The sequence below is a fragment of the Alternaria metachromatica genome (genome assembly GCF_023757995.1).
Source record: "Alternaria metachromatica strain BMP 0045 chromosome Unknown scaffold_5, whole genome shotgun sequence".
In the NCBI taxonomy this organism is placed as follows: domain Eukaryota; kingdom Fungi; phylum Ascomycota; class Dothideomycetes; order Pleosporales; family Pleosporaceae; genus Alternaria; species Alternaria metachromatica.
The window spans coordinates 1769165-1781496 of record NW_026055496.1 but is presented as its reverse complement, the minus strand read 5'-3'; the positions used below and the strand labels follow the sequence as shown (position 1 = coordinate 1781496).

The window sequence follows — 12332 nt, the reverse complement described above, 5'->3', positions numbered from 1 at the left end:
GTCACGTTCATGGGTACGTGGGTTAAGCGGTGACCCTTTCAAGGTTTGCTCGGCTCCACGCGCATGACGCCCGTTATCCACTGTTTGGCTTTGACTACATCCGATGTTCCGCGGAGTGTGCTGCATGTTGTTTTGGGTAAATATCTCGTTGCGAGTTTATGCGCGAGGGTTATATGATGTGAAGGCATCGGAAGGGCATTGTCGCGTCAGTGTTTACTGATCATGATGCGCTGCTTGTTTGTGGTCGTGAAACTATTGGTTCGAGTTGCTACTATGGATGCGCGCGTGCATGATTATTCCGCGGTGCAAAATATATTGCGCGCATGTATTTTGAGAAAGGTGTTCGGAGATCTGAGTTGCAGAGTGATGGATCGCGATGGTGCGTCCACGGTATCTCAGCTATGGCTGATGTGAGCGCTGTTCCGTAGTACGGACGTCTTTGATACCTACTGAAGGAAATATTGACGTTTCAGACCAGGCACGCTTTCGCCTAGATAAAATACAACATGTGGTCAACCTATTTCGGGCAAGTTGCTGTGTTACGGTTTCAATATGAACATTGCTATGGTCTTACGCAGTTCTGTCTCTCTATCCGCCATTGGTTTCAATACACCACATACAATATGGTACATCCAGGACTATGTATCGTCAACATGGACAAAGGCTGAATACTTATTGGTAGTCATCACCATCATAGTCGCAAGAGCTAGTCTAACTCCTCCTTTCCTATATATGAGGCAACAGGTCTGACCATTCCACACTACGGAAGCTACTCGCAGGAAGTGCCCTAAGACCAGCACATCCTTCTACAATGATGAAGATTCGCGCGATACCATATGCCCCAATATGGGTAACAGTGAGCAAGTACTGGAAGAAAGGATGTATATGAGGGAGGTACTCCGTAACAGTATCCACTTGCGGGATACCTGTCCACCTACAAAGATTGGGTAGTTGCCAGATCATCAAGATCCACAAGTTGCCGAAAGAAAATCCAACTCCGAGAAGTGTTAGACATGCAGCTCGCGAAAGAGTTTGTTCCAAAGATGTTGGAAAGTGGAAGTTCCACGAGATGAAATGTATCAGGATGAAAGTGAGTGCTGCAGTCGTGGAAATCATCCATTCCGTCACAGTCACCTTGCCCGGGTTCATACGCGCAGTGTTTTTGAAGCGCGTGATGGGTACATGCTTGGAGTCAGTACCAATTCGTAACAAGTACTCGAAAGCCCACATGATAGGATCGAGGATCTGGAAAGGATCTGGATGCGGGTTGATGAAGTCGAGCGGCGTAAGTTTCCACGGTCTTTTCGCTATGTCAGGGTCTGCTAATGCCAGCACATCGCTCAGTTGAAGTGATCCTTCCATATACAAAGTGACTGTCGTATCAACGTCCAATGGCTTATGGAACCAGAAATAGAATGTCGGAATAGTGCATAGCACGATAGCAACCACGTCGAGCTCGAGCATCGAAACGTGGAGCTGCTGAACGGCGCGTCCGATGCATTGAAGAGCAAACCAGAGTATCTGGATGGACGTAAGGATACGAACGAAAGCGTCTGCTTTGTTCTTGTCTTGTATGGTGTCGCGGTGTATGCTAGGGTAATCGACAAATCCATGCTCCACAAGGTAGCGAACCTGATGGGCGTTTACGGGAAAGCGTGGATAGTCCGGAGAATCAAGCATAAAACCGCCCATGTCGGCGAAGAAGGCATGGGTCATGGACCAGTCGGAATATCCGAGCTCATGGAAAGCGGCTACCGAATGTCGTGCGGAGAGATATTGGACCTGAGCGAACGACGCAAGGATCTCTGGAAAGAAAATGGTAAAGGCAACCCATGATAATTTTGTCGACAGATACGATCGGAAGCTGTGCTTGTCGGGTACGTTGAGGAATAACACCGACCAACTGCATAAGAACACAGTGACAACGCAGCTCCAGATTATGTCTATCGTCCCGCGTGCGTTTGGCGAGGCGACCCAACCGTTGACCAGAGGCGTTTCCATTCGTTTTGGCGTGGGATAATTCCGGTAATCTATAAGGCGTAATTATGCACACAATCGTCTTCTTTACGGTACCTAGATACACCGACTTTATCGAGATGAGGCTGAAGACAGTACACCCTGTTTCCATCGACGGCAGTTCGCATTCAGGGGTTGCTTACTGTTACACAAATTCATTGAACTGCAGTAACGTTGCATCATGAACATTCAGAAAGGGTCGAGTGAAACCCGTTCGAGGTTAGGTTTATCAGGTCCCATGTAAGTAGAAGATGCTTCGATTGGTTTGGCTGCATTGATAGTACTGCATATGCAAGGCTGGACTGCGCGAGGCTGCGAGGCTGCGTGGGGGCGGGAACGGCGGGACCATGCAGCAGACGAAGCGCGGGAACATGAGCTAGGGAAAGGCCGCTCTGCCCATGGCTTGGAGGCTAGATCGCTGGCAGTGGACGTCTTTAATATTGGCAATGTGCTGGGATTGAATCAGATGGTTAGCATGCTAATACCTTGCCGCAGAGTATATGTGGGTGCTAGATATAGTAACAGTATGGATATGTTGGTATATTGTGTGTTGGCATGAACAATTTGCTGGGCTTTATGCATCCCGAGGTCTGTCGGTGCTGAATAGGTTGCCGGTATGGTAAACATGTGAGTGGTGGAAAGTGACGGGGCCGAATCCTTTGACGGGCGTAAAGATTTGACGGGGCTGAATGGTCTGCCGGGCGTGGATGGTTTGACGGGGCTGAACAATCGGTCGAGGTCGAATAGTTTGCCGGTATGATAAACATGCCGCGCGTGAATGTGTCGCTGCTGAATAGTGTCGGTATAGTAAGTTGCCGCGCGTGATTAATCTGCCGGTGCTGAATGGTTTGCCGGTATGGTAAAGATGCCGCGCGTGAATCACTTATCGATATGAGAAGATTTGACGGGCGTGAGTCCTTTGCCGATATGCCGGGCGTGAAGTTTGACGGGCGTGAACGTGCCGGTGCTGATTCACTTTAGGGCTTGCCGGTATGGTAAAGATGCCGGGCGTGATAGCTTATCGATAGCGAGCATCTTGTCGGTATGAGAAGATCTGTCGATATGGTAAACATGCCGGTGCTGAATCCCTTGCCGTGCGTGAATGGTCTGCCGTGCGTGAACCACTATCGATAGCGAGCAATTTTGTCGGTATGGAAAGAACTGCCGCGCGTGAATCATTCGCCGGTATGGTAATCTCTCGGTGCTGAATCAACTTAGCACTTCCAACTGCGAATGTTTATATCAAGCATCCGCTCAGGCACACGACCAGGAGACAAGACGCAATCGCACACCTCTGGAGACACTCTCAGCGTAATGCCATGCTTCATTCAAATACACAAACACTAAACCCACCAATCCGTTATTGCAACGCCATATCCTACAGCTCACATACAAGAGCGTTTCACCGAGCCAGGTAAAGTATGCCTTTTGTTCCCTATCTCCTGTCATATCGTCGCGCCCGCCGGAAACGAAACAAGTTGTGTGTAATCGACGACGATTCTAGGTAAGCTTCTGCTTGATGAAGAAAGCTCGCAAGTGCGATAGTTGCCAGACGCATGTCACACCCAGAATAACGAGTTGGATGAGGGTCCAGCGGACGACGCGGGAGTTGGTGTGTTCGGACTGGTCGCGGAATTCGGCCTCGCGTTCCTAGAAAAGATGTTAGCCGGTGTTTTTCTATTGTCTCCCCCAGGCGATGGGTGGACGCCAAACGTACTCTCTGGAAAACTTGCTCCCTCCTGACGTCCTGCAACCTCGAGTTCAAGTCCTTGACTTTCTGCACCAGCGTCTGGACTTTGTCCTTGTCCGTGCTCTCGATCCTGCTCGTCTCTCCGATCGCCATGTCCAGCGTGAACTTGACTGTGCCGTGTACGCCTGAGCTCAACCAGCCACCGCCGCTGCTCGGTACGTTCTGGGGTGTCACGCAGATCCTATGTTGGCCGCTGTCGGCAGCGCTGAAAGTGAAGCGTCCGTTCGAGCTACCCCGTTGGGCAACGATACGGTGGTTGTTGTCGAAGGTCTCCTCTACGGTGACGAAGACGCCGACGTCGGGTTTGGTTTGGTAGGTCTTGGTTGCGTCGTCCCATGCTTCGGCGTGGTAGTGGCCTGGGGTTTGTTAGCCGTGGGTTCTCCCGCTGACTCTGCGACGTCTCCGGGCCGCGAGACTCAATCATGAGGAAGTGTCGTACCAACAACCAGCGTGTCCTTGGGCAATTCCTCGTAGAAGCACTTCTGGACCGCTCCGTCCATGAAGAAGTGCAGCGCTTGTGACGGCACCGCCAGCGCGGCTGCGAGCAGTAGTGTTGGTTTCCACATATCTGCGATCTTAATCCCGCGCGGAGGACTGATTGTAGCGCGGAGTTTGAGTGGTGGGTGAGCTGGTCACTTGGGAATCTTGAAGCTCGTATGCTCGAGATCGCGAAACTCCAGGTGTACGTTCCGAAAGCGGTTAGACCTCCGACACGTGCCCGCGTCGCTCCCTCCGGGGCGTCTTGACACTACAGCACCGCGACTTCACCCGCAGTTCTCTACTATCCTCCCTTTCGATGCTCAAGGCTTCAACAGAGCTGTCAGGTTATGGCGATACATGCATTCCGGAAACTCGACACGACAACTGTAAAGGGCTGCTGCAGTTGCTGATGGCAGACCAAAGTACTGTCGTCGTAGTGTGAAGACAACATAGTATGCTACTACATACGGGTGGATAGATGCGAGCTCACGTAAGACTATCTTCATTCATCCAGTCGAGTCAGCGGCGATTATACCAGGAGTCGACTCAATCCAGACACCTCCGAGGCCAACCCCGCAACTACAACATATAACCTAGGTAAACAGATCGTGTTCATATTTCCAGCCGCATCGACCAAACTCTTCTCTTTTCACAGTCTTTCAATCTTCCTTAACTCAAATACACATAACCTGATCTCCTCGAGACTACTATCTTCACAAAACTGCACCTATCACCAAGCACACCAACAACCCTCTATCAAGCCGTGGACCAGCCAAATCCACATTAACCAAACAATGACACTGTTCACGCCCTCCCCCTCCGCCCTCAAAACCCTCTCCAACACCCCAAAAACCATTCTCATAACCGGCGGCTCCTCCGGCATCGGTCTCGCAACAGCAACCCTCCTCTCCTCCCTAAACCCATCCCACAACCTCATCCTACTCGATCTCCAACCCCCACCTGCAACTTTCAAGCACTCGGCTTCCAACCTGCTATTCCATAAGTGCGACATAACCTCCTGGCCCTCGCAACGCGCCGGTTTCGCCGCAGGCTACGCACGCTTCAGCCGTATAGACAGTGTATTCGTCAACGCAGGGATAGCCGAACACGGCGACCAATTCTTCGACGATGCGCTGGATAGCGACGGGGAATTGGCGGAACCAGATCACCGGACGCTAACGCTGGATATGAATGCCGCGGCTGCCACGACCAAGCTCGCCATCTACTACCTGCGGAAAAACGGGGCAGAGGGTGGTTCGATTGTGTTGACGGCGAGTCTAGCGGGGTATCTGGCTTCAGCGGGTGCGCCGTTGTATTCTGCGGCGAAACATGGGGTGGTGGGCTTGATGAGGGCGTTGAAGCAGGAATGTGCGAAACTGGGGATTAGCATATCCGTTGTCGCGCCTGCGATTACGGTTACGCCTATCTTAACGGCGAATAACACTAAGTTGGCTATGCAGCCTGATGTGTACGCGAAGCAGATGGCGGAGGCGGGTGTGCCGATTAATCGACCGGAAGCTGTGGCGTTGGCGGTGTGTTGGTTGTTCAACGAGGGCAGCAAGGCGAATGGTGCGGGCATATTCATCCAAGCGGATCGATTTGCGGATTTGGAGACGGGGTTGGCGAAGAGCAGGCAGGCGTGGATGGGTAAGGAGATGTTGGATCTGTTTCGTGGGGGAAGAAGCGCGCCGTTGTTTGCGAGGCTGGAACAGGAGGAGGTCAAGGCGAAGATATAAGTAGTTGCATGAGGTAGGATGATGTTGTACATTCCTGCGCTATGCAGTGGATAGTGATGATGCATCGTATAACAATACCAATAGGGCTATTCCAGTCCCTTGTCCATATCCATATCTGTATCATATTCCCAATGACGAATGTTTTCCCTTCTTGCCAATCCAATCCCAACGCCATCGCTATGCTATCAAAAGCAGAAGTCAAAAGTATAAACCACACTCCCAGTCAAAGCCAGCCCCCTCATTTCCTCGCCCGTTTGCTACTGACTTCACTGCCTTGAGAGAAGACACTGGCGCTCCGCTTATGGCTTTGTCCCGTCGCACCTTGACTGGTTGCTCGAGACTGCTGTTTACTACTCTCATCTTCGCCTTCTGCATCCACGTCGCCATCGTCGTCTTCGCCGTTGAAACCACCCTCATCTTCTTCACCTTCGGCGTCATCATCGGGGTTGTCAGCGTCGTTGTTATCTTCGCGGTCGTCCCTATCGGCTTCGGCATCATCGCCGTAGTTTTTGTTGACGTCGTCTTCGTCTTCCTCGTCGTCATTCTCCCCGTCGGCGTCGTCGTCCCCACCGGGTGTTTGTTGTTGTGATTCAGGGACTTCTTGTTTTGGTTGTCCTTCGCCTCCTTCACCACCGCCATCTCGTCGGGCCTTCATAGCAAGCAAGACTTTGCACTCTCCCTCCTCCTTCTCTCGGACCTTACGCACGTCGAGTAGCTTGCTAACTTTCGATACGAGATTCTCAAAGACTTCGCCGACCTTGCTCGTTGGTATGCTGACGATGTCACTAACGCCCAACGCCGCGAGCATTTGGCCGATCTTTTGTGTCTGGACGTTGCTCTTTGCTTGTCGCATCTTAAGCAGCTTGTCCGAGCCAAATGTGACACCCGAGGTAAGTCTCTCGTGTGTTGAGACGTTGAAGCGGTGTTCTTGATGTGGAGAGAGGTGCTTGACAGGCGTCTGGGCGGTGGGTTGTTGGTTCTGTGCCATGCTTTGCCGCCGATTTGCTGCCGAGAGCTGTTGTTGTGCTGAACCAGGAGTGTGTACCATGTCGTTTGCGGAGAGGCTGAGTCTACCAGGTCCTGTTCCACCACCAGATGCGCGTTTCTTACTACGATCCTGCTGGAACAGCTGTTGGAAGAGGGCCTGGAGGGCTTGTGATGATGTAAAGGCTTGTAGTCCTGCGGAAACGGCCTGGTTCTGCGGTGGTGCGTCCAGTCGTGCCCGGAGCTCCTCGCGCTCGGCATCGAGTCGGTTGGCCGCCATGTTGATGCGCTGCAGCTCGGTGAGCAGGAACTCCTCCTCTTTGACCTCGTCCATTGTGCGGTTGATGAGTGCCGTGGCCAACATCTTTCGATTCCGCTCCATAACCGGATCGAACTTTGTGAGCATCTCGTACAGGCTGTATTGGTCGGCGTCCATGGAGACTTCCGGTATGCGCTGCTTCATGAGCTTGGCTGAGATATCGTAGAAGCGTGCTTTGAGGTCCTCTAGCGACCGCTTCTTCGACGGTGCAAAGGGCATGGTGGCTAGCGCTTGGTCCTCGCTGTTTGCTGGCTCTGACGGGCGTGGTTGCGTCGGCTTGTAGTCGTAGCGGTCCCATATCACAGGCCAGCGATACGAGTAGTCTTTTACCACTTCGAATAGGTAGTCTGTCTCCTCGCGACTCCAGTCATCGCTCCGCAGGTACTGGTTGTATTCTTCGTCTGTGAAGCCCGGCATGTCTACTTTGATGTCGTATTTGGCGTAGTCGGCACACGTCTCGATGTAGTTGTCGGCGGTGTCGCTTTCCTGCATCGGCGCGTCGTCGGCTTCCTGTACGGGTGGTGCGGTCGTGGGCTTGCGCCGCCAGTGCTTGAGGACAAGGCCATCGTTGCGCGCCGGATTCATAAACGGCTGTTGTACCCTAGAAGCGCGAATTAGCCAATCCTCCGCAGTGCGTCGCGCGTACATACCATCTCTTTGCAGGGCCAGTGCTCTGTCTCTTCGCCCGATACGCCTTCTTCTCCTCGTAGACGGCGACAGGCGGCGGCCGTTCGCCATATAGCGCAGCAACCTCGCGCGCAACGCCCTCTGGTCGAATGAGAGTCAGTCTCGACCTTTTGACGATTTCCCAAGGAAAGACGTAAGGACTGCCAAACGTACGTATCTTCCTGCTCCCTCCTGCAGGCTTTGAGCGCTTCTGAGTCTGCGCTGCCACGGCTGCTGGGCCTACTGCCTTTGGCGCATCACCGCCGGCAGCAGGCAGCCCGAGCATATCGCGCACATCGCGTCCCGACGCCATCGCAACTTTCGCAAGGCGCCGCTGATCGATGAGCCGGTAGTAGGAGAGGGTGCGGGTGATGGAATCGCAGGGCCCCGGGGTGGACGAGCTTAATTTCGTTGTTGGGAAGTCGCGTTGGACCCTGCGCGGGTACCTCACGTGTGGGAATATTGGAATGGCGAAGGAAAAAGTCAAAATGGGCGGATACCTAAATCCAAAAGAATGCGCAAGGGTTTTCGAAGAGATTCAAGTGCAAATCAAGCTACAAGTCAAGTTCTTGCGCTATAGGCACGCACAGCTATGGAGTCATGGATTGCCGCTGTTACGGCACCTTCCAATCGCATACGCAAAGAGGCCATAGCTCCCTGGTGCCCTCCCATGACCGACCCCTCAGATCGCCGCTACCAAGAATGCCAGACAGACATCCATGGATCATCAATGATGTTGACCATGGCAAACGTCACTACTGGACAAAGATGAAATTTGGTGTAGTGAGTGCGTCTATTCGCCCGACTACTCTACCTGAACTAGAACGAGATCCGTCTGTCGCCCTGTACACGCGATGGGCCGTCAGAAGAGACTCCTTTACATGCTATATTTTCCTCGTGCCAAAATGAATAATGAAAATGAGATGCCACAAGTGCGAGCCTCCCCAAGCACACCGCAACGCCGCAAGCGCCCAATGGAAAATCGCTCCCACACTACTGCCAGCTGAAGTAGTCTCGCAACGCGGGAGCGCAGAGGTGAAGGAGAGGGTGGTGATGATGTTTTTCGGCGCTGATGAGGAATCCAGGCTGGTGTGGGAGGCGGTTCGGTCGCTCGGTCGTCGTAACTATTACCGTGGAAGGAGATTTTCGATCCCGTCTATCAATCATTACAAGATACCTATACAGGAAGAAAACGTGACCGGGAACACTATCGCTCAAAGAACGGACTCCAGGATGCAACGCAAAGGGAAGGAAACCAAGCTTGGCGACCGCGATTACTACTTGCTGGCGCCGCAGCACAGGGCATTCGCCAGTTTTTGCATGAAGCTAGGCTTCTCGGCACTCTGTCGCGTCGGTTGCGGGTTCGGACTGCTGGCAGGCGCAGCACGGTTGTTCTGTGCCAGGTTGGGCTGGCTGTGTTGGAATTGGGCCTGCGTCGAGGCACCCTCGGGCGGCGCAAGCTCGCCCATGCTCTTCCGCTTGATTTGCGAATCACGGTTCATAGTCTCGCGTGGGCTCCTTCCGGGCTGGGCGCGGGTCGCGCCGGGCTTTGGCAGAGGCTCGTTGAGACGGTGGTGGTCGATAGGCAGGTGCGTCTTTTGTTGTCTGTGTTGCTGGCCCTGCATGTTCACAGCCATGGACGAGTTGGGGTTAGCGTTGGAGTGGTGCATCGCCTGCGCAGCCGATGGGTGCGACTTGAGGACCTCCCAACCCTTGCCGTTGTTCAGCTTCATCCAGTCGTACTCGCCGTCCTCGACCTCTCCGGTGCTCTTGAGAGCCTGAGTGAACAGCTCCCGTAGGTAGTCGTAGTCGGGTGTGTCTTCAAAGCCGAGGTTGCGCACGTAGCTGAGGTACTTGTTGAATTCCTCTGCGCATTGTTAGTAGTGATAGAATTAGTGAATGCAGCCAACGTACCAGGGAAGCCATCGCACAGATCCTTAATGGGGGTGGTCTGCTTCTTCTCGCCAATCTTCTCGTACTTCTGCTTGTTGGTGGCAGCCTTGAGACCTTGCCATGGCAGTCCACCGCGCAGGAAGTACATGAAGACGTGACCGAGCGCCTCGAGATCGTCGCGACGGGATTGTTCGCGCCCGAGATGGGTGTTAATGCTCATGTATCGAGCGGTACCGGAGAGAGACTTGCGTTCCCTGTACGGGATGTGCTGCTTCGTCTTGGGGTCACGGTACTGTTTCGCCATACCGAAGTCGACGACGTGGATGACATTGGCGCTCTTTGAGCCAGGGCGGCCGATGAGGAAGTTGTCGGGCTTGATGTCGCGGTAGATGAGGTTCTTCTCGTGGATGGTCTGAACCCGTGACAGCTAGAGGAGGTGTAAGCAGAGGAGAGTACAGTGATGCCGTCGGAACGTACCATCTGCTTGGCTACCATGACGACCGTCTTGATGGAGAACTTCCTGTTGCAGTGGTCGAACAGGTCCTCCAAGCTCGGGCCGAGGAGGTCGATGACCAGAATGTTGTGGAGGCCTTCCTGGCCGAAATAATAGACATTAGGGATCCCGGCTGCAGATGGTTAGCCACATAGTCGAGGTGCATACGTGCGTTGATATACAGGGTGGTGTTGATCACGAGCACCAAAACAAGCGGTAAAGGGGAAGCGAGGTCGGTACTTACGGCAGCCCACGAGGATCTTGTATGTGCGGTACTCGTCGCGCAATTGAGGAGCGTCGCTCTTGCGCGGCTCGAATTTGATGGCGACCTGCTGCTGGTTGAGCAGGTTGGTGCCCTCGAAGATGACGCCGAAGCTGCCCTCGCCAATCTTCTTGCCGACGCGGTAGTGCACGCCGACGACGTTGGAGCTCGTGCTGCCGCTCGCCATGGTGTCGATGGAGTCCGGATAACGGAGGGGAGGGAGAAGGGAGGTGGACGGGAGTGGCAGAGAGGTGCGTGGCTTGGTGGTTGTGACAGCAGCGAGACAGGGCCGCAGCCGTAGGCCGGGAACGAGGCTATGCAACCGGCGAACGCGACTCGGCGTTGCTGAGACGGCGGGTCGAGGGCGAGGCGGGAGCGACCTGTGGTGCTGCAACGAGCAGCGTGCGAGGGGACGGGGAGGTCAGAGGAAGGCACGTAGGACAGGCACGTATAGTGAAGAAAGAGCGACCGACTCTCGACGCGGAAAAGACGTGGAGAAGGGGAAGGAGCGACTGGGCATGGGGCGTGCACTAGCAACCTATCAACCGACCCTTCGCTAGACTCTTAGTAGCACCCAATTCACTGAGAGCACGGGACTGCCACCGTGAGCTATTTACACCCGCCTGCATAGAGACGGAAGTGCACGCTGGCCGTCGTCGTGGGCGCAGGCGTGGGCAGCCCGATGCAGCGGCTCAATTCTGGCTTTCATGCATTCCGCAGCCCATCCCAGGTCGCTCGCGGCGCAGCCGTCCTTTCCCCACTGAGCTGTCACTTTGTTGTTGTACCTGCAGCACAGTCCACACCAGAACTAGCATCCTCCGAGCAAAAGCAGCCCTGGGACGCCCTCGGAAATTCGACGCATCCTTTCCCAGCCAACAAGCGCGCCCGCGCGAAGGGAAGCCTGGTCAGCGGATTCGCGACGGCAATCAGCAGGGTGAAGACTCTGTCTACCGTCATCGCCATCGACATCGACATCTCCATCGCCATCGCCGTCGCAGCTCGACGATCTTTCCTGCTGTAGAGCCGCAACAGTACCGGCACGGCTAGCACGTATTGGCCGGTCGTGTGTCCTGTCCAGCCTCACCGCTGCTGTGCCTCATGCTGTTCATGCATGCCGCCTACGTCAAGTCGGTGGCTTCGCCTCACGGCATGGCCAACGGTTTTGGTGCGACAAGAAAGAAGCAAAGGTAGTCCTCTTGACATGTACTCCATCGACATCTCCCGCCTCTCATCTCAACGCGCAGCACCACTTTTTCACAACCCGGCCTCAAGTCACCCAACGGCCGTTGCCGAGTCAGGTCATTGGTGCGCGTCGGCTTCCGCGCCCTCTCGCTCGCGCCACACTCGGTTCCCTGACACGGCTGGGTACCCACCGCGCAAATGAACGCTTGTCGTCGCTTGAGTCCACAGAACAGAGTCGAGACCCTTGCCGATAGGCGGTTATGCATGTCACTATTCATGGCTCTCCCCTAGCACTTCATGCATTGCCCAGATAGTCACTTTTATACATTGGGTTCCAACTCTAATCATCCTCTTTCTCGTCTCTAGTCAGGTACTGACATGGGACGAGATAGGACGCCTGTCGTCTGCAAAACCATCGCTAGAAATACACTTGATGACAAAAAAGAAAATGAACGCTGTCCGCGTCTGCAGAGTACACGTTTCAAACGCCGTGCCCAATGCTTGATACGCGCCTGTCCTGAATGCACTGCGCCCGATGAAACCCCGAATAC

At 54.2% G+C, this 12332-nt stretch overlaps 5 protein-coding genes across 5 annotated transcripts; 1 reads left to right on the top strand and 4 right to left on the bottom strand.

The window, feature by feature from the left end:
- Positions 1-726: 726 nt before the first annotated feature.
- On the bottom strand, positions 727-2001 carry J4E83_003537 (uncharacterized protein; the record flags this gene model as incomplete). Its single annotated transcript, XM_049330472.1, has 1 exon — positions 727-2001. One exon carries the CDS (start codon positions 1999-2001, stop codon positions 727-729), a length of 1275 nt encoding a protein of 424 aa, XP_049190968.1.
- A 1515-nt stretch (positions 2002-3516) lies between these two features.
- J4E83_003536 (uncharacterized protein) lies at positions 3517-4266 on the bottom strand (the record flags this gene model as incomplete). Its single annotated transcript, XM_049330471.1, has 3 exons — positions 3517-3666; positions 3734-4122; positions 4206-4266. The coding sequence occupies 3 exons, from the start codon at positions 4264-4266 to the stop codon at positions 3517-3519; spliced, it is 600 nt and encodes a 199-aa protein (XP_049190967.1).
- A 774-nt stretch (positions 4267-5040) lies between these two features.
- J4E83_003535 (uncharacterized protein) lies at positions 5041-5982 on the top strand (the record flags this gene model as incomplete). The annotated part of the gene is made up of 1 exon (XM_049330470.1): positions 5041-5982. The coding sequence occupies one exon, from the start codon at positions 5041-5043 to the stop codon at positions 5980-5982; it is 942 nt and encodes a 313-aa protein (XP_049190966.1).
- Positions 5983-6220: 238 nt separating this feature from the next.
- Positions 6221-8264, bottom strand: J4E83_003534 (uncharacterized protein; the record flags this gene model as incomplete). The annotated part of the gene is made up of 2 exons (XM_049330469.1): positions 6221-7886; positions 7936-8264. 2 exons carry the CDS (start codon positions 8262-8264, stop codon positions 6221-6223), a joined length of 1995 nt encoding a protein of 664 aa, XP_049190965.1.
- A 964-nt stretch (positions 8265-9228) lies between these two features.
- Positions 9229-10786, bottom strand: CKI1 (bifunctional choline kinase/ethanolamine kinase cki1; the record flags this gene model as incomplete). The annotated part of the gene is made up of 4 exons (XM_049330468.1): positions 9229-9818; positions 9866-10271; positions 10322-10470; positions 10582-10786. The coding sequence occupies 4 exons, from the start codon at positions 10784-10786 to the stop codon at positions 9229-9231; spliced, it is 1350 nt and encodes a 449-aa protein (XP_049190964.1).
- Between the last annotated feature and the right edge of the window lie 1546 nt (positions 10787-12332).